General features: G+C 35.2%; 1 protein-coding gene across 1 annotated transcript in view; it reads right to left on the bottom strand.

Moving 5' to 3' along the window:
• The window catches only part of PLA1A (phospholipase A1 member A), a 53666-nt gene that overhangs the window by 18921 nt on the left and 12586 nt on the right, over window positions 1-22159 (bottom strand). Inside the window, exons 3-7 of the mRNA XM_051985334.1 lie at window positions 13619-13796; window positions 13293-13401; window positions 11502-11603; window positions 5295-5384; window positions 1137-1304 (exon numbers count right to left, since the gene is read on the bottom strand). Coding sequence (XP_051841294.1) covers window positions 1137-1304; window positions 5295-5384; window positions 11502-11603; window positions 13293-13401; window positions 13619-13796 — 647 coding nt within the window. The remainder of the gene's footprint in view (window positions 1-1136; window positions 1305-5294; window positions 5385-11501; window positions 11604-13292; window positions 13402-13618; window positions 13797-22159) is intronic.

Below are 22159 nucleotides of genomic sequence, written 5' to 3'. Positions count from 1 at the left end.
AATGTGGTTTCTAAAGCTTAAGATTCCATAGAAATGAGTTGCTATCATCACTTATCTGTTGTGAGAATCAAAAGATCAAAATAATTAGAGCTGGAAGATAATTTAGAAGTCATCTATTTCAGTGTCAAACTCAAATAGAGGTGTATTCATGCAGGCTGAATATTGACTTAGAAAACTGCAAGTTGATAAATTACTTATATGTATGTGTGTGCATGTATGTATGTATATACATATTCATTTGTGTTGGTATATATTTATTACAACATAACATGTATTATATATCATAGTATACATTATTTTATTATAATATATTATAAATCATGCTATATATTATTATATCATGTTATATATTATTATAATATAATATATGATTATGTTATATATTATCATATCATAAAATACATTTTATATTATAAAATATTTTTGTCATGTTATATATTATATCACATATTATATGCTGGTATGTATTTTCATATTATATATATTATATATCATATTATGATATAATATAATGTGTATTATATCATAAAACAGATTTTATATCATATTATATATTATGATGTCATAATATATCTTTTAATCTAATTCTGCCTTTAAGGGAGTTTGATACTTTATTTTACTTTATTTTACAGCTAAATCCCCAAACTAAGAGAAGTTAAATGACTTGGTCCAAGCTCACAAAGTAAATACATATCAGGGTTGCAATTTGAAGCCAAATTGTCTGATTTCAAATCTATCAGTCCTCTGAGTCAAAGTGCTATTCTTGATTGCTATTATGTTCTAGCACCTCTGATACAATAGTGGTAGAATGAATGAACAAGTAAATAAGTGAATCAAAGAGGTGATGCTATGACATGCAAGTGAATTGGCTTTCAGTGAGAGAGGGCTGTTCACTTTCCCTCCGAGAGCCATCTGAGTCCAATAGAAGACATGGATCAGGATGATTGGAAATGCCCCTGGCTGAATCAGAGGAGGGTAGGGAGGTGAACACAGACTATAACTCTATGAATTAGAATTGGTTCAGAATTTCTTTTGTTGTTTACTGTTTTCCTTTGAGGAAAAGATTGCTTTTGACCACAAGGGATCTGAACTTAGAGTTGGGCTTGAACTTTCCCCAGCAGAGGTGAAGACTTTACCGATTCTGGGACAGGAATGCCGAAAAGGGTTAGCACAATCCAGACAATCTCCTGAAAGGAAATCCTTGAAGCTGGTACAAGGAAAGGCTATGAGTGGACAGGAATTCTCCAATGCACTGATGTAGAGATGAACGGCTCTCATGTGGTCACAAATCAGATAGTTGTAACCTGAGCAGAAACATAAAAATGAGGTAAGAGAAGAAGGCAGATGGAAATTCCCCCTCTCTACTGACTACCAGTAACTATCCTTCATCTTTGACAGATTATAAGTATTTGGGACTTCCCCCACTGAAATACTACTTTGAATGTTAAGCAATATGGCTTATACTGGATCTGATCCCACACGACAGAGTAGCCTGCTCTTCAGAACAGGTAAACAGATGACTTCACCAAGGAGAGAAAGAGAGGGAATAAACATTTATTAAGTTATTTTTAATTAATTAATTTGTATTTATTAAAACTTTGTGCTAAGAATGTTTTTATCTCATTGATCTCCTTCTGTGAAGTAGGTGCTGTTATTATTTCCATTTTACAGTTGAGGAAACTGAGGCAAACAGAGGTTAAAATGTTTGCCCAGGTCTACAAAGTTAGTCAGTGCCTGAAGCACGATCTGAATTTAGGGTTTTTTTGAAATTCCAAACCTGGTTCTTTATTTGCTTGGTTACCTAGCTGCCTAAAATGGTTGAAATTTCTATATTCTAACCTGCATGCTTCCACTTGAGAAGGTCAACCACTGGTTTCTCACCCTGTGCTCCTTGTATTATTATTTTTTTTGTGGAGGGTGGTCTGGGTAAGAGGCAGAGACTGGACTTACATCAGGATCTCAGGGTGAGGAACTTCTATCAATATGAACACGTATCCCAGCCATTTATGGTTTTAGGTGTTTCTGGGACTCTGAGAGATTAAAAGGTGCAATTGAACAAATTACACCCATTTAGAGACCAACTTCTTATCAGATAGGTTAAACTGCCTCTTGTTTTGCAAAGAAAATAAACGTGGTAAACTCTGGGAGAACCTTCAGAGAAAATGAAAATGAGACATTCATTCTTAACTCCTGACTGGTATCACCTCTAATAATAGTAAGATGCTAGACTAGGAATAGTTTTTGGAGATCATCTTTAAGAATTCTGACTTTATAGATGCTGAAACTCAAGCCTGAGGAAACTGGGAGATTTGCCCAAAAGCAAATCCTGGTTCCTTGACTTCAAATCCAATGATACAAACTCACTACACTATGTAAATGGCCTACATAATAGTCTTCTTACTGAGCCAGCAAAACCTTTCTCTACTAGGGTTTTGGCTACTGACTAAGCCACACTTGCAATATCCAAGTAAAATAGTTCTTGACATTGTACACAGCACAACAAGAAGATAGGATGATCAGTTCTAATGGACAGGACTCTTTTCAACAATGAGGTGATTCAGGCCAGTTCTAAAGGTCTTGTGATGAAGAAAGCCATCAACACCCAGAGAGAGGATTGTGGGAACTGAATGTGGACCACAACATAGCATTCTCACTCTTTTTGTTTGCTTACATTTTGCTTTTTTTTTTTTTTTTTTTTAACCATTTTTTCCCTTTTTTGATCTGATTTTTCTTGTGCAGCATGATAATTGTAGAAATATGTATAGAAGAATTGCACATGTTTAACATACATTGGATTATTTGCCATCTAGAGGAGGGAGTGGGGAGAAGGGAGGGAAAAAATTTGGAACACAAGGTTTTGCAAGGGTGAGTATATTTTGAAATATGTTTTGCATATGTTTGAAAATAAAAAGCTTTAATTAAAAAAAAAAACCCAAAAGATGGTTTTTCAGTTGCCTGACAGTTGGGGTGGGGAAGCAAGAAATATTTATGTGGTTGACTAAGGTAAACATAAAAATATACTCAATGGGAGACGTTTTTGTGGAGGCACCACAGGGGTTGGCAGGGTACCCAAGGTGGGTTAAAAGGCGAGCAGGAAAAGGTGGGGCTGTTATTTAGTTCTATCTGATTCCCCATTTGGGGTTTTCTTGGCAGAGATATGGCAGTGGTTTGCCATTTTCTTTTCCAGCTCATTTTCCAGATGAGGAAACTGAGGCATACAGGGTTAAGTGAGTGACATGGCCAAGGTGACATAGCTTGTAAATGTTTGAGACCAGATTTGAACTCAGGAAGGTATGAATTTTCCTGACCTTAGGCTCAGCACTCTGTTCATTTACCACCTAGCTGCCCTTTGTTAAGGATTCTGGAGTGCTTCACCATTTTCTTCTGTAGTAGATTAAAGGAAACAGAAGTGTGCCCAGGGTCACAAAATTAGTAAGTATCTGAGCTGGATTTGAACTCAGATCTTCTTGATTCCAGACCCAGCCTTCTATCCATTAAGCCATCTAGCTGCCTCCTTTGCTTCTGATATATACCAGTTATGTAAACATAGGTAAGCATGAGTACTTGACCTGTATGTCTCAGAAGACTCCGTAATATTATTCCTTATAAATAATTTGCTGATTTGAATCAGTAAAAGGAATTCTACATAAGGATAGGGTTCCTTTCACCCCTTTACCAATGAAATTAGAGGTCTAGACTTCCATCCTAAAAAAATAGTTGAATTATGCTCATGGCTAAGGATTCTTAATATGTAGGGAATAAACTATATATATTACATTAATATCAATTAGTAATAGATTGATGACAGATAGAGTTATCTCAAGCTGTGCCTTCTGGACTTTTCTACTTCTTGGAGAAAGTGCTAAGGAGAGAGCAGCTGCCTGCTCATCTAGTTGGAAATTCTATACCACTTTCTTAAAATGACTCTGTTTGTCACCCTGAAAAAATCTCCTCAAGTCTCCCACAGAGTTCATTTTTATGTTCATCTTAGTCATCCACATAGATATTTCTCACTTCCCCACCCCACAACCCAACTATTAGGCCACTGAGAGCCATCGTACTTGGATGTTGTAAATGTGACCCAAGAGGAGAGAGGTGTTTCTAGCTTTAGGTGATTAGTTAAAGAGTGGTTGGGATTCTTCAGAACTATCGTGGGTACTCTAGATTGTAGCCCAGACTCAAAAATATCTAGTTTTAGTTCTGTTACCCAGGATCAGGCACCTGTTCAATATCCCCTATATTCTTCCTTGTTCAAAATATCATTTTAAACTATGTCTAAAAGGCTAAAAAAAATCTATCTATATCCTTTGATCCAGCAATACCACTACTAGGCCTGTATCCTAAAGAGATCAAAGGAATAAGTCTTATATATACAAAAATATTTATAGTAGCTTTTTTTTTAATCCTGGAAAAAAATTGGAAGTTAAAGGGGTGCCCATCAATTGGGGAAAGACTGAACAAGTTGTGATATATGATTGTATAAGAAATGATGAGCAGGAAGATGTCAGAAAAACCTGGAAAGACTTACATGAACTGATTCAAAGTGAAATGAATAGAAACAGGAGATCATTATAACAGTAACAGCAATATTGCATAATGATCAGCTATGAATGACTTAGCTATTCTCAGCAATACAGCACTATAAGACAATTCCAAAGGATTTAAAGTAACATGCTTCAAAGAAAAAACTAAAAAAGTCTAAATGCATATTGAAGCATATTTTTTTTACTTGTTCTATTTCCCCTCCCCGTTTTTTGATCAATTTTCTCTTTTGCAATATGGCTAATATGGAAATATGTTTTGTATGATTATACTTGTATAATTGAAATAAAAATGATTGTTTTCTAAAAGAGTGGAGAGGGTTGGTAGGGAATTTGGAACTCAAAATTTATTTTTAAAAGTATCAAAAATTGTTTTTACATCTAAATGAAAAAAATTCTTTAAAAAAATCATCCTAAGTATATTAGACAATTTTAAAAGAAATTGTAGTCAGCCCTTGTGACCTAGAGGAGCTTATTTCAGTGGAAAACAGTGCTTATCAGTTATTTCTTGAGTTAAGAGAAAATATAAGGACTTCCTTTCTTAATAATCTGATTGTTGAAAGAGCACTGGCTTTGGAATCAGGAAATCCAGCTTCAAATCCCACCTCTGATTCTCATTACTTGTATGATTTGGGGCAAATTGTTTAATCTACCTGGGTCTCAGTTTCCTTATGTGTAAGATGAGGGAGCTGTACCTGATAGCCTCTGTCATTCTTTCTCATTCTTAATCTATGATGTCACATGTTAATATACCTGCATGAATAAACGAGGGACATCCTGGCTGGTCTTGGCCACCATTGACAAAGTAGTCCACATGTCCTACTGGAATCCGGATACCCAAATCTGAAAGAAATCATTAATTTATTAGCATCTTTGGGGCCCAAAGGAGCTTGTGTTTCCCCTGAGAGTTGGGGAAAACAAACTTTAAATGAGTCTATTGCCAAACTTGAAAGTATACTGGGCAGATTATATATGAGACATTAATTCTGGGAACAGAAGACCTGGTCCCAACCCTGCCTGATCTATGTGATCTTGAACAAGACATCCTTTATTTTCTCATTTATAAAATGAGTAGTTTGGACAAGATAGCCTTTGATGTCCTTTCTAGCTCTAGGTCTATGATCATATAGCAGAGTTCCATATTTTGAAGAACTTCACTTTTTGTAATTAAAAAAATATATTTCCTGAAGTTATGCTGGAACAAGCTCTTGAGAAAAGATTGTTAAATTTTCAAAGGGAGTATTTATATCTAGAAATTGGCACAAGCTATAAATTGTGGCTTCATGTTTTGTTTTGCTAATTATCTAGACTTAAGTAGGTGATGGAGAGGTCACATGAGAAACAATATGGAGGACTAGGCATTTTCTCTTGTCCCCCATGTTCTCTCAAACTTTTCCAAAAGAGAAACTGTGCACCAAAAATAAACTTTAGTTGACTCCATGTCCTAGGACACCTTTAATTCAAAAAAAAGGCAAAGAAAAACATTAAGAGAAACTTACTGATCCTGAACTTACTCAATACATCTTCTCTACCTTCCAAACTATGGTGATGGGTATCAACACTGCACTATCAGACCCAAGGACCTGACACATGGGTGAAGGCTTAGAGATAAACTGAGCCCCACATTCCAGTCCCTCTTCCCTCTTTCTACTGTTATCAAGATCTTTGCTCCAAGCTATTGAAGTTTGCTTAGGCATCACCAGAAAGCCAGTGTCACAGATGGCACCCCTTCATGCTGGGGAATAAAATCCCCTAGCACCTGTGGTGCAAACTCTGAATTGCCAGTGTGGAGGTGAACAACCCTATGGAACCACCAACATAAGATCTCTCTGAACTGCCAAAAGGAAGCATGAAGGGACAGCAGAACCAGACACTGTGTGTAAGTAGGTTTTATGCAGCCCTCCAGTAAGACTGAGAAAAAGGACAACTTCTAGCTAAGAACATTTCTGATCACCCAAGTCATTTGGGAAAGGGACCAAGTCATATTGTCCAGTACGAAAGTGTCTGAGACATTTTGATATGCAGCTGCCCTTAAAGGGGAAAGAATCAGAAAGTGAGTGACAGGAAAGAATTTCAAGATTCAAAGGATTTCAAGAAGAAGAAAACTCAAAAGACTTGAACATAAGCACAGAAATAAATAAGGAAGACATTTACAACATAAGGAAATATGTCTTCTATAACTAGTAAATATTTTTAAGTATCTATAAATAAATAAATACTGCAAAAAAAAAAGGGAAAACAATCCAACACTTGATGAGACAGACAGAGGACACTGTAGAATATGAGAATAACATGATATCACAATAAACTGTTTCTGAGTATTCCGAAAGTAAAATGAGAATTATAAGGGCAGTATTTATGTCTTACACATCAAAAATAATGAACAAAATAGAAAAACGAGGTCCATAATGACAAATCTTACCAAAGAAATGAAAGAGAAATATAGATTGAGAATAAAAATAAACAGAAATGAAGGACAATCCAGAAGAGGAGGCAAAAACAAAAATATTAAAACAAAATATTCTTTCTATTCAAGGAAAACAATGTTATTAAGGATGTGGTATACAGATCCAATCTAAGGAACACCAGCCCCTCAAAGGAATATGACAGAACCACTAAAATAATAATCTTAATATCATAATGCAGGAAAAAATAGAGAAGGATTTCCTAGAACTTCTGAATATAAAAACTGAAATATCAATTTTAAAAATTCACAGATTATTTCAGGGGGAAAAAACAAAAATTGCAATCTCCAATTTATTGGAGCATTTATCCCCCTCCTCCCCATTTTTGATCAATTTTCTCTTTTTCATCATGGCTAATATGGAAGTATGTTTTGCATGACTGTACCTATATAATTTATATCAAAATGCTTGCCTTCTAAAGGAGTAGGGAGGATTAGTAGGAAACTTGGAACTCAAAATTTATTTTTAAAAATATCAAAATTGTTTTTATATGTAAATGAGAAAAAATAGAATAAAAACATAATTTGAATTTAAATTTAAATCTTAAATTTAACAATTCATTTTTGAAACCACAAGTTCTGCAAGTCATCAGGAGAAAGATCCTCAGTAACAACAAAGTGGAAGCAGAGAGAGCAGTAACAAATTTCTGTCTCGTGTAGATGCTTATTCTGATTCATGACTCCTATAATTATCTGATCTCTCTTCAGATAATGATGAGATTATCTGATCTCATCAGAAATGTGATCATCTCTCCATATTTCTCTTATAGTTGAAATTTTCAAGGCATTCATTCTGGGTACTTTTAGAGTACACAAGGAGACAAAGACCTGAGGAGGTAACAGTGAAGATGTAGGACAAAGGCATTACCATAACGGGGCAACATCGTATCTACTAGTGAATCAATGTTTTGTTTGTTTGTTTGTTTTTGTGAGAATATATAACAACATGGAAGAAGACATAAAATTGCTCAGCAGAGGTATAGAGAGGAACATGTGATATGCCTTCTTAAAATCTAATGAGAGGAAGGTGACTTTTAATGTCTCAAAAAGAGCTTACAGAATAATGGAAAGAGTAAGAAGGAGGAATTGAAATGTGGGGGAAAAGAAGGAGATCTTGTTTTGGCAGTGGGAATTCCACTGATGATTGCTCCTATAGATGAAGAAAAATGGTTTGTAAGGGAGATGGGAACCTTATATTAGATATGGATTTGGAATTTTGTGCTTGAAAAGCCCACTTGTCATACATTAGGAAAGGGGAAATTGGAATTCCTAGGGGCAATTATCCCCAGAGTGGGCAAGCATGGACCTAGAGAGAAGAACTAAGGAAAATGGAGGAAGAAAGGAAACCAGTGAAGGATACAGATGACTTTTTATTTTTATTTTTTTGGGAAGGCAGTTGGGGTTAAATAACTTAGCTAAGGTCACACAGCAGTTACTGTAAAGTGTCTGAGACCAGATGTAAATCCAGGTCTTCAGGAAGGGCTCTGTCATAGGGAAGTGTCCTCGTTGATACCTCAAATAACTGGTATTGTTCTGGAAATGAGGGGTGGTGGAAAAGGAGTATATACAAGATTGATGTTACCAGACAGTGGCAGAAACTGCCTAGAGAAGAGTATCCAAAATGAATACTTTGAAAATTTCAACTATAAGAGAAATATGGAGAGATCAGATAATCTCATCATTAAATGAAGAGAGAGATCAGATAATTATAGGAATCATGAATCAGAAAAAATGTCTACACTAGACAGAAAGAAAGGATAGACAATGAAGACATTAAAAACTCCTTTTTTATAAAGGGATAGAAAAAAGAAAAGGAGAGGAAGGGGAAATTTTATCTAGCTGAGAGGAAGAAAAGAAAAGAACTAATTTTTCAGATTAAAAGCAGAAGAGAAAAAAACTAATAAGCAAAATGCCAAAGACATAGGGGAAATGAATGAGAAAAGGGGATCAAAGATGAAAGGAAAAGAGCCAGTAGAAACAGTCACCTTAAAGGTAAAATATCTAAAGGAACATTATACAGTATTTGCAGCATAAGAGGGAAAAATCATAACCTAAAAAAACCCCAATATTAGAAACAGATGGAAGAAAATATAAACCCCTCATAACTTTAAATGTGAATGAATTAAACAATCCAATAAATTGAAAAAGAGTGACAAATTGGATAAAGGGGAAAAAAATCTCAATCTGTTGCTTACATTAAACAAAAAAGATATACACAAAATAAAGCTGAAGGAATGGGAAAAAGTTTACTATACACCAAGTAAATGCAAGAAAGCAAGATTTATAATCATGCTATCTGACAAAGCGAAAACAAACATTTATAAACTAAAAAGGGATAAAGAATAAAATGACATTTTACTGAAAAGAACCACAGACAATAAACCAATATTAATAATAAACATATACTCCAAATACCTTAGCATCTAAATTTATAAAGAAAATATTATCTATCTACAAGACATAAACAATAACACAATGACAGCTTACTTAAATATTCTTTTCTGTTTTGTATAGAAAGTTAAATAAAATGGAAAATATGGAACTGAACAAATTCCTGAAAAAATTAGAGTTAAAAGATTTCTACCATCTTCTAAATGAGACAGCAAAAGAATATATATTTCTCAAAATTGCATAGAAAAATTTTTTAAATTTATCTGTTTATGCCCCAAACCCTACAAAGTGTAAGTATACAGGAACCTTTTTAAAAATATCACAAATATCTAAAAGTATGCATCATATGCAATGGAGATGGTCTAGAACCTTTTCCAACAAATATGGAAATGAAACAAAGATGTCCACTCTTCCCATTATTGTTTGATATAGTTTTAGAAATGCTAGCAATTTCAATAAGATTAGAAAAAAATTAAAGAGATAAATAGGTAAAGCTGATACAAAACTATCCCCACTTGCTGATATCATGGTTTACTTGTAATATTCTAGGAAATCAGCTAAGATATCAATTGAGACAATAGCTTTAGTAAAGTTTCAGGCTACAAAATAGACCCTCAAAAATGAGCATCATTTCTATATAATAATAACAAAACTAAAGAGGAAATAATAGAAAAAGAAATTTCATTTCACATAACAATGCAAAGCATAAAATATCTGAGGATTAATCTATCAAATCACATAAAAGAATTGTGTAGATTTGATTGCAAATTGCTCAATAAAAAAAAAGAAAAATAGCTGAAAATATTCAGTGTTTATAGCTGAGTTATGCCAATATAATAAAAATGACAGTATTGCCACAATTAATTTGCATTTTTAATACTACATCAATCAAAATACTCAGAGACTACTTTATAAAATTTTATAAAATAATAACAAAATTAATTGAAAAAACAAAAGATCTAGAATATCAAGGACAAGATGAAAAAAAAAGTAGGGATGAAGGGATAATAGCACTTCCAGGTCTCAAACTATTTTATAAAGCTTGCTCTTGTTCAGTTGTGTCCAACTCTATGGGAAGATACTGAAATGGTTTGCCATTTCTTTCTTCAGTGTGCCTTTATCTTACAGATGAAAAACTGAGGCAAATGGGGGTATGTGACTTCCTCAGGGTCATATATCTAAGTATCTGTATCTGAGATCAGATTTGAATTCAAATCTTTTCTGACTCCAGGTTTGGCGCTCTATCTACTACACCAAGAGAAATAGATTACATATTTCTTACAGTTATGATTGGGAAGGATATATTTAATCAACAAAAGACAGAGGCAATTATAAGATAAAATAGATAACTGATTACTTAACATTGAAAAGCTCTTGCACAATAAACATTAATGGATTTAGGATAAAAAGGGAAATGGCAGAAAGGGGAAAAAACTTTGAATTAAATTTCTCTGATGAGGGTTTGGTATCTAAGATATATAAACAATTAATAAATGTATAGAAGGCTAATAATAGATGTTCTCCAATAGATAAGCAAAGGTTACAAACAATTCTCCAAAGAATAATTACAAAATATTCACTGTTATTGGAAATGCTCCAAATCACTAACAGTAAGAGGAATGCAAATTTAAAATAACCCAAATGTTTCATCTTACAACTCAAAATTGGCAAAAATAGTAATAGTCAATGTTGGAAGAATTATGGAATGATCATTGCACCAATTCATTTTTTGGTGTTGCCATTTTGGAAAGGAATTTGGAATTATTCAAATAAAGTGACTATAAACCCCTTTGAACTAGAGATTCCATTACTGCATTGATAAGAAGAAAGTTCTTATATGCACCAAAATAATTACAGCAGCAATTTTGGGGATACTTAATAATTAGAATGGGTAGCTAGGTGGCACAGTAGATAGAGCATAGGACATACAGTCAACAAAACTCCTCTCCCTAAGTTTATATCTGCCTCACACACTTACTAGCTGTGTGACTCAAGGCAAGCCATTTAAGCCTGTTTGCCTCAGTTTCCTCATCTATAAAATGAGTTAAAGGAAATGGCAAAAAAACACTATACCTGGGACCAGAAGGAAAGAGTTCACAACTTACTGTCTGTATCTGTGTGAATGGCTTCCACAAATAAAGCATCCCCAGGATCCAGTCGTTCTTCAAGGCTAGCCTTGGTGTACTCTGGCCCTGCAGGATCCAGACCTACAAAAGAAAGCACTGATTTTAGGAACATCTCCTGCCACAAGTGAATGGTCATCTGGAAACTATTGTTGTAGCTTCTAGATCTATGCATGTTGGGTCCAAGAAACTGAATTTTGCTTTCTTGAAGATCGCAGTTTTCTGATGAAGATCCAGCAAGGATCGCTGAGAGGATAGCTATAACAAGGGTGGGGAAACAAGGGTACTATCTAGGGCAAAAGATTTAAAGGGGATCATTCATTATCCTGGAGATGTTTCCTTTACTTCTTATCCCACCTAGCAAAGTGTCCCATTAGACCACACCCCAAGGAAGCTTATTGCCTTCAGAGCCCACTGAAAAATAGCTAATGACTGTTTGAGAGAGAACTAGTTTAGAGCTAAAATTATTTGAAATACTCTCCCTTCCCTTTTTTATGAAAATTAATTTGGGGCTATTGTTGGCTCCTCTTTATATAATTAGAATGACAAACCACCACTGAATGAGAATGTCACATTTTATGTAATCCTTTTAAGATTTGCAAAGCATTTTTCTTGCAACAGCCCTGGAATATAGAGTACCAAGTATTAATTTCTCCATTTTATAGATAAAGAAACTGAAATTCATAGAGACTGTAACAAAGCTAGCTAGTAAGTACCAGAGCCAAGGACTCAAAACCAGATCCTCTGACTACATGTTCAGTTGTTTACTATTATATTATAGAATTTAGAGTGAAAAGGATTCCATTATTTTACTAAAAAGTAAACTGAGGCCAGAGAATTTAAGGAACTTGATTATAGAATATAAGTGTTTTCAGGGCAAGAAAACCAGATCATTTTAAAAAAAAAAACCTTAGTATTCCCGCTGACACCTTGCACATTTTGTTGTTGTTGATTGTTTACAATTACTCTCTTTGATCCCATTTGAGGTTTTCTTGGCAAAGATATTGCAGTAGTTTGCCATTTCCTTTTCCGGCTCATTTAACAGAAAAAGAAACTGAGGTAAACAGAGTTAAGTGACTGATCTAGGTATTTGAGGCCAGATTGGATTTAGGAAGGTGAGTTTTTCCTGTTTCCAAGCCCAGAACTCTATCCACTAGGCCACCTAGCTGCCTTACCTTGAGCATAGTGGGCACTTAATAAATATTTGAATAATTAAATGATTTGGGGTTGCACAGGTCACATGTGTCAGAGCCCTGATTCTAATGCAGATTCTTAGACTGTTTTTTTCTTTTTTTACCAAAACAATTTTTTTTTCAATTTAGAAAACTCCCAGTGAAAAATCTCTCTACTAGTATAGATCAACATCTCTGCAACCTAAAATCTCAGAAGGTTGCCTGAGACACCAAGAGATCAAATAATTTGCCCTGAGTCATCACATCACTAGACTCCAAGGCCAGGCCACTACTAAGTCTTACTGGTTTGTGTTGCTATAAAACACAATAACATTGTTTTAAAAGGAAGTGTTTATTTAAAATTAAAAATATGCTTTTATAATCTCTTCTCCTTATCTTAGCTATATTCAGGGCTATTAATACTGTTTGTCAAGATGGCAAGAAACATTTATTAAAGCATTTATTAAATATCTACCAAGTTCTGCACTAAGCAATGATGTTACCAAGAAAGATAAAAATCCCTGTTCTCAAGGAGGTTACAATCTAATGGGACTGTTTCTAAACTCTAAATGAATGATCGAAAGCCAAGATAGAATGTTACCTGTTATCCTTCCTAGCTGGCCTTTATAAAAATTTCCCACCATTCCTCCAACGTGTGCTCCAAGGCTGACCCCAATGATGTGGATAGATGACTTTGATATACCAAGCACCTGGAATGAGATATCTAGAATGAGCTGCCCAAGTCAAGACAAGTCTTAACTCAACAGAGATCCCAAGGACTACTTCATCTAGTCTATGCCTTTGGAGATAAAAACTCTTCAACCAAACACTAGGAAGGCTTCATCATCTGAAGTGTTAACACTCCCAATCCCTGCCCTATACACTCCCACCTCATCCCATACACAAGCAATCCTGTTTGGTTCTTACCAGTAGATTTTTGATGAATTGGGAGATTTCCAGACCAAGTTTTATCACATTGTCCACAGCTGAGTAATAAACACCCGTGGATCCATAAACCCAGTCTACTGCAATCACGTTCACATTTGCCACATGTAGAAGAGTATGGATGAATTTATCAATCCAAGATGGCTTTGTTCCTAAAAACCTATAGGAGGTGACAGAAAGAAATAAAAGAAATACCTTCTTTCTAAACTGAGTCCCATTACAAGGTCCCAAACCAAGCAAGAGAACCCAGATAAAGAAAAAAAATAGAAGATTAGTATAAAGTATAGCAGTGCTTGGCTATATTTGAACTCATGAAGATAAATCTTCCTGATTCCAGGCCTAGCACTCTATTCTCTCTGCTGTCTAGTTGTCCTTTCTCAGGAGGAATTCAGTATAAATGCCAAGTAAATGAATTTGTAGTTTATTGCTGATAAAAATTCAAATTTCTCTTAGTTATCCCTTATTTGATTTCAGGTTCCATGATCCATCCACTACACCATGTAGATAAGTGTTAGGCACTAGCAAGGTAATGCAGTGGGTAAAGTCAGGGGACTTGAGTAAAAATTCGGTCTCAAACACTTATAAGAGTGTGACTCTGGGCAAGTCACTTAACCCTGTTTGCCTCACTCACTTTCCTCATCTGTAAGATGAGCTGGAGGAAAAAAAAAAAAAGGCAAGACCTTCCAGTATCTTTGCTAAAAAAAAATCCCTAAATTGGGTCTTGAAAAATCAGACTAAAACAATAATCACTCATCTAGCAAATAAGCCCTTTTTGGTCTCCAGGCTTCTTATACATTATCCTTCTTCACACACTCTATTGTCCAATTGGCATTCTTGCTGTCCACACAAAGCACACTCTCTCCCACTTTTGTACTAACCATTGCCCATACTATCGTCCTCTCCATCTATAAGAGTTCTGTAGCTCATTTCCAAACTCAATTCAAGAGCTACATTTTACATGAAGCTTTTCCTGATCTCCCCAGTTGCAAGTGCCTTGATCAAATGAGAAATTTGTAAAATGCATCACATAGTGTCTGACATATAGTGGGCCTTTAATAAAAGCTTGTTTCCTTTCCTTCAAAAAACTTTGTATTTATTTTGTATATTGTAAGAAACAAAATATCTTATCAAGAACTCCACTGCCTCACTAATGAATTCAGAAAAGATTTATTTTACATTCTTTCAAGAAAGAATGCCTAGGTGAGGTAGACACAACTTCAAAAGTCCAAAAGCAGAATTTTATTTCCTATCCTGAAGAACATTCTCCATTAATTGGATGTTCCAGAAGTTACACAACCTGAATTCCCATCCTTTATTAGACAATATAGTCCCTGCCTTCAAGGAACTTGCATTCTTTTGGAGGTAGATAACTAACTTTCATCCTTGATTATTCTTTGATAGCCTTGTGGGTTTCAATTTTCTAATTTAAGTTTCATTTCCTTAATTTAATTTTCATAACTGTGGAAACCAAATAAATTCCCATTCATTTCTCACAATTTCTCTCTTTTTTTCCCTTTTTAATAATTTGGTTTCCACATCCTTTTCTAACCCCTCAAATTTGGCTAATATTTTTTACATTTCACTTCACAGATCTCCTTATACTCTACTTCTCCTCCCCACAACCCCACACTTTTCCTATCCCTGCTTACACTTAGCTTTAATTCTGCTCCTTAATTTGTCTTACTATTACTTAACCTCCTCCTACCACCCATGGATCGCTCCCTTGTCTTCTTCCCTCACTCGTTGCTTCCTCATCCATCCATTCCTACCCTCTTATTTCTTTGTAGATTTTGGAAGGTGCTATACCTTTCATGATATATGTGTAGTGTTGCCTATTTAATCCATTCCTGATGTGAGTAGGTTTTCAGAACAAAAGTCCTCCTCCTCCTTCTAATGCCTGTGTCTATTCTTCCTCTGCACCTCAGTTGAATAAGATGATTTATTATTTTTAACAACTCTATCCCAAACTTTCTTTTGAGTTAATTTATTGTTGATGTCAAACTTAAACATATGGTATATATTTCCTATATTAAATAAAACCATAAACAATTTGTCCATGCTAAGTTTCTAGAAATTCATCTTTCATATTTCCTCTTATATGTTAAATTTTTTATTAAGTTCGAGTTTGGTTAATAGGAAGTCCTGAAAATCTGCAAGTTCATTGATGTTCAATATTATAAATAATTTTGCTGGATATGATATTTTTGACTCCGAGTCTAGTTCTTTTGATTGTTGGTAGATATGATTTCAGGACCTGTGATCTTTTATTGTTCAGACTCTTTACAGAGTATTTTACCAATTCTATCCAGAAATTGCCTTAAGTCCTTGACTTGATTCCAAATCTTCTTAAGAGATCTATACCTATTACTTCTATTCCCAACTTATTCTTTGATCTGCATTTTCTAAATGTCCATCCCTTGTAGCAAACCACATTATTCCAAATCGCATATGCAATTCCATAAAATCTTCTTTCTCTATCAGGACATACATACCTATTGTAACTACTTATCTACAGCTAGTCAAGTCTCTACATTCTATAATTTGGCAAATATGAAATTGAATTGTTTGTGGGATATCATTTTTCAGTAATATTAACCCAAATCTTAACCCAATATCTCCATCCTAAGTCCCAGACACTACTGTAGTAGGAAAGTAGCATTAATACTTTTATAACCTCTCCCTTCACAAGATTAATGAACTTCTTACAGAGAAACCATTTAGACACTGGGTATTTGGGGTCCATTCACTAACCAGTTCCAGTTCATTCCCAAAGCAATAGGGTCCAAAATCCTTTGGGGTGTGGAGCAATGATCTCATCTTCTGAAACCACTTCCTGCTTAGAATGGACATTGAGCTGGTTTATCCTACAGAGTCCCATTTAGAGGGGTTTGAAGTTATTGAAGATCCAGTGGGTTGAGTCAGATCACTGAAGCTGGTCAATATAGCTATCTAGTGCTGGTCACTTGAAGGTAAATTACTAGAGGAAAACAAATCAGAGAGAGAGAGAGAGAGAGAGAGAGAGAGAGAGAGAGAGAGAGAGAGAGAGAGAGAGAGAAGAGAGAGAGAGAGAGAGAGAGAGAGAGAGAGAGAGAGAGAGAGAGAGAGAGAGAGAGAGAGAGAGAGAGAGAGAGAGAGAGAGAAGAAGGGAGAAAAGGAGAGGGAAAAGGAGAGAGAGACAGAGAAAGCACACAAAGAGCAGAAAGCACACAAAGAGCAGAATACTCATTTTTGGAAGGTATGCTTATATCTTTTCTAAAGATGCTATAAATACCTGGTTAAGCATCATCTCTTTTAATAAGGACTATATTATATCCCAAAAGCAATTTTGAGAAAGGGGGAAATCCCATCAGAATAACAGAAGTATTCACAAAATACTTCCTTAACAGGTCTCATTTACCTGTAAAAAGTAGGATATTGGGATAAATTAACCCAAATTTCTACATGAGGCATATGTATGAGTCCTCTCTGCAGTGAGTTTTTTTTTTTCTTTTCTAGATAAGTATTCCTCTTCTGAGTTTTCACTGACTTGGCTTCTGGGATTAGAAGTCAGCCTGAGAGTATTTAAAAATCACTGATTTCTTTTGCCAGAATCTGTTGTAGGATGGTTTAGGAGAGGCCAATCAATATACATTGGCTGCAGCTTTTCATATCAAATAAATTATTTATAGGAAAACATGTTTGTGCCACAGGACACATACAGAACAAACATGTTATTCCCACATTAGTAACAAACTTAAATAAAATTGACTTTTCCATTGATGTAAAATATTCTAAAACTCGAATACATTAAAATCTTCTTCTCTAGACCATACTTCAGTTTTAGGTTCATTAATCAGTATCACAGACAGTTGTTCAATTGTTCTTACATTATTTTGAAGGACCTTATTTCATACTGACATATATATCTAGCAACAGATAGATGACTAGGCCAAATATTCATTTACCTAATTATCTAAGTTATAATGACTACATATTTTCAGATTGAAAACTGAAAAATATTATATATTTGAATTGTGTTTACAACTTCTATTAACCACTTTCTCTGATTATAGATTTCCTATAAGAAGAAAAAGGAGGGGCATGATTATAATAGCATCAAAAGTGATGACTTCAGCCTGAGGGCACATGATATTAGCTGATACCCAATCCTGTAGCAACTATCCCACCTTATAGACACCATCTAGGAATCCATCTGAGTAACAGTGGTATTTCTCTCAAATGGTGGGTTACTAACTTAATAATTCATCAGATAATCATTCCCAAATTCAAAACTCAAAACAATATCAGTTATAATCCCAAGAGATTTCATCTTGATAGCAAATTTCACTAATCAGAGGTTTTAGATCCTAATCTATACCATTTGCCTGCAGAGAATAACCAAAACTAGATACAGAACTTTCAGGTAGAAATTTTGCTCTAGGTACTTCAAGAATCATATTGGAAGAGGAAGGAATTTATGATCAAAGAAGAATTAGAGCTCGTTGTTGATCACAAAATTGAAAATTTTGATTATATCAAATTGAAAAGTTTTTGTACAAACAAAACTAATGCAGACAAGATTAGAAGGGATGCGATAAACTGGGAAAACATTTTCACAGTCAAAAGTTCTGATAAAGGCCTCATTTCCAAAATATATAGAAAATTGACTCTAATTTATAAGAAATCAAGCCATTCTCCAATTGATAAATTGTCAAAGGATATGAACAGACAATTCTCAGATGAAGAAATTGAAACTATTTCTAGCCATATGAAAAAATGCTCCAAGTCATCAGAGAAATGCAAATTAAAACAACTCTGAGATACCACTATACACCTGTCAAATTGGCTAGAATGACAGGGAAAGTTAATGATGAATGTTGGAGGGGATGTGAGAAAACAGGGACACCAATACATTGTTGGCGGAATTGTGAATACATCCAACCATTCTGGAGTGTGATTTAGAACTATGTTCCAAAATTATCAAACTGTGCAAACCCTTTGATCTAGCAGTGTTACTACTGGGCTTATATCCCAAAGAGATTTTAAAGAAGGGAAAGAGATCTGTATATACAAGAATGTTTGTGGCAGCACTCTTTGTAGTAGCCAGAAACTGGAAACTGAGTGGATGCCCATCAATTGGAGAATGGCTGAATAAATTGTGGTATATGAATATTATGGAATATTATTGCTCTGTAAGAAATGACCAGCAGGATGATTTCAGAAAGGCCTGGAGAAACTTACATGAACTTATGCTGAGTAAAACGAGCAGGACCAGGAGATCATTATATACTTTAACAACAATACTATATGATGATCAATTCTGATCTATGTGGCCCTCTTCAACAATGAGATGAACCAAATCAGTTCCAGTAGAACAGTAATGAATTGAACTAGCTTCACCCAGCGAAAGAACTCTGGGAGATGACTATGAACCACTACATAGAATACCCAATCCCTCTATTTTTGTCCGCCTGCATTTTTGATGTCCTTCACAGGCTAATTGTATACCATTTCAAAGTCCAATTCTTTTTGTACAGTAAAATAACTGTATGGACATGTATACATATATTGTATCTAACTTATACTTTAACATATTTAACATGTATTGGTCAACCTGCCATCTGGGGGAGGGGGTGAGAGAAAGGAGGGGAAAAGTTGGAACAAAAGGTTTTGCAACCATCAATGCTGAAAAATTACCCATGCATATAACTTGTAAATTAAAAGCTATATAATAATAAAAAAATAGCCAATTTTAAACTCATTCCTTGCAGAGGACTTAATATGCCATGCCAAGGGAACTCTCTCTTCCTGGCATAGCAGCAAACCTTTGCCCACCAAAATGATATTCTCTTTCAGCATAATCCTCTCTCTCCTAAGACTTTATACCTTTCTGTCGAGATTTCTCTACTAGAAACTTTATTTCTCTGTCAGACCCTGCCACTAAAGAATTCAGTCTTTCTATTCATGAAGAGCAAAGGCTGACTTCTAAATACCAATAATAAACTTCTTTTTAGCTTTTTGCCTTCGTAAATTCCTTTATGAAGGATCTCTGCGCCTCCAGAAAGGGGGTTCCCACAACTCCCTAAGTTGTGCCAAATCCTAAGGGGATTCAGGGGAGCTAAACCTCTTCATTTGGTTCCCTGAATCCCAAACCTCATCATTTAACTCCCTGACCACTAGGAATCCTGATCTCATCATTTTGGTTCCTTGAATCTAATCTCATCATTTGGTTCCCTGACTGGGAACCCCAAAATCTAGATCTCATCAAGTTTCTTAGCAAACTTGTTTCTATCCAACAATAAACTTTCATTTTTGCCATTAACATTTTTGCCAATTAATATTAATAATAATTGCCAAATAATAATTTGTCATTAATATTTTGGGATAAGTGAATTCTTTCACTTTAAACCTGCAGGCTGACCAAAGGGGATTTTAATAATTCTCTGACTGCCACTAACCTCATCAGTATATGATATCAAACTTTTGGGGTCCCCTTTTCCAACTTTAACATTGGTGGCCCATCGGGGAGAGTCTGGCCTGGCTTGATTCCCTCCTTGTCAAGGTAAGCCCTCCATTTCCCCCCCACAATCCTATAGTGGAATACCCCAAAAAAGGCTTGTCTGAGTCATGAACTCCACACTCAACAAGTTTTCCTTGATTGAGGACACCCAGACTGGGAAACAATTTCAGCAAAGTTCCTACTTTACTACTTTTTCGCCTTTTCTGAGGATACCAGAGAAGCAGAAGCACTATAAGATGGCTTTTGGCAAAGTTTTGTGGCTTTTGGCAAAGATGGGACAGTCCTCTTTGATGTCATTTTGTCTGTGTCTGTGCTCTGTGTAGAATATCTGTGTTGTGTTTGTTCTGTGAGCTAGATTTTGTTATCTAGAAAGATTTAAAATGCAACCAGTAAGAAAAAAATGTATGCTGTAGTTACAAAGCTGGGGAAATTTCTTTAATTCCAAGAATTTATCCCATTCTAGAAGAAAGGGGGAAAACAAACCAGGTAAATAGCAACTTTTTGCTAACCCTTCCTTGATTCCTATTTTGTCTGGAGTCCTCTTCTGTTCCTTTGGGAAAGCACCCCAGAAGGTGCCCTTTCTACTCCACTCCCCAGTGTGGTTCTGAGTGTATCTCCATTGTGGGGATTGCTAATTAGATTAACATAGCCCAAGTCCCTCTATTTGCTAACCCCTCTCATTTTAGATCAGATTAAAACTCAAATTCTGCCTCACCTGTAGAACCCCACACAACCTTGCCCAAACACCTTCCCAAACCAGTTTTTGGGGAGTGGGAGTACGGTCCAATGGTCAGCATTCCTTGTGCCCTGGCACCTAAAACTACCATTGAAGGGAGATCCTGGCACCAGTCACTTCAGCTTTCAGCAGGTTCTGGCCAGGAACTGCCTGGGAGGAATTTAGGTACCTCTGGCACCACTTAGCATGGCAATGTGAGGTGAGAACGCCAGTCAGCCTCTGCATTTGGTAAAACCACCATTCTCTGTCTCAATTGTGGATATATATTAGTTATGTAATTTATGGCAAATTATTTCATCTCTGCTCAGTTTTCTGATTTGTCAAGAGAAATGATAGTTGTTTTGAGGACCACATGATTGCAAATGTTTAGCATAAAATGTGCTATATGAATGTTAAATGCTTTATTGGATATAATTACTTCATATTTGATAATTTTATGGATTTTTAAAAAATGTGACCACAGATACATGATTTCTATGTGTATGTAAAGTAATTTTAAAGGATTATTTAATTATACCTAATTAAAGCCCACTAAAGGGATCTATTTGCTCTGAAAATGTTAACAGAAGAGTTTGGGACTACTTTAAAAACTCTAGTTATCTATACTCAGACTTCTTAGCTTCCTGTCAATAAAAATTGGCACCTTAACCCTTTTCCTGGCTCACAAAAGAAATAATTTTAGTGAAATGAAAAATAACCAAATTGCAATTCAGTTTATCTAGGACATTTAATCAGAATCTAGGGAATCTCATTAACTAACATTGTCAATTTAAAAATCTGTTTTATCCCGATTTTAAGAATTGTTTTGTTTTCTCCCTAAAACAAAAGGGAATGTTAGTTAAGGGAATAGAAATTATAGCGAAAACTATTTGGCTATTATTTAGGAAAATTCTAAAATTGTCAACTAAGTTATTTGGAGTTATTGATAATGTTAAGCCTATCAGTTCACCTCCAAGCATGAGTTGTAAACTCCTTTCACCCTTCACAGAATAGGAGGAAGTATCAAACAGCATAGCACATGAAAACACTAATAGTTGGGGATGGCAATAGAAGATTCTATCTACTCCAATTGACCTGACTTGAGGAACATTCCTCTTGACAACCTAGATGGTAAATGATTTACAGATGGGTCCAGTTTTCTTGGAAGTGGGGAAAGGAAAGAGAGTGAACATCTATACAGGCTCCAAATATGCTTTTCATATTTTGCATACTCATGAAGCTATATGGAAAGAAAGGGGACTTTTGACAGCAAAAAATTCTCCTATTAAATATGCAAGGGAAATAGGCT

The sequence above is a fragment of the Antechinus flavipes genome, chromosome 3 (genome assembly GCF_016432865.1).
Source record: "Antechinus flavipes isolate AdamAnt ecotype Samford, QLD, Australia chromosome 3, AdamAnt_v2, whole genome shotgun sequence".
NCBI classification, from domain to species: Eukaryota; Metazoa; Chordata; class Mammalia; order Dasyuromorphia; family Dasyuridae; genus Antechinus; species Antechinus flavipes.
Note: the sequence above shows the minus strand (reverse complement) of the source record. Positions and strands in the feature narration are given on the sequence as shown.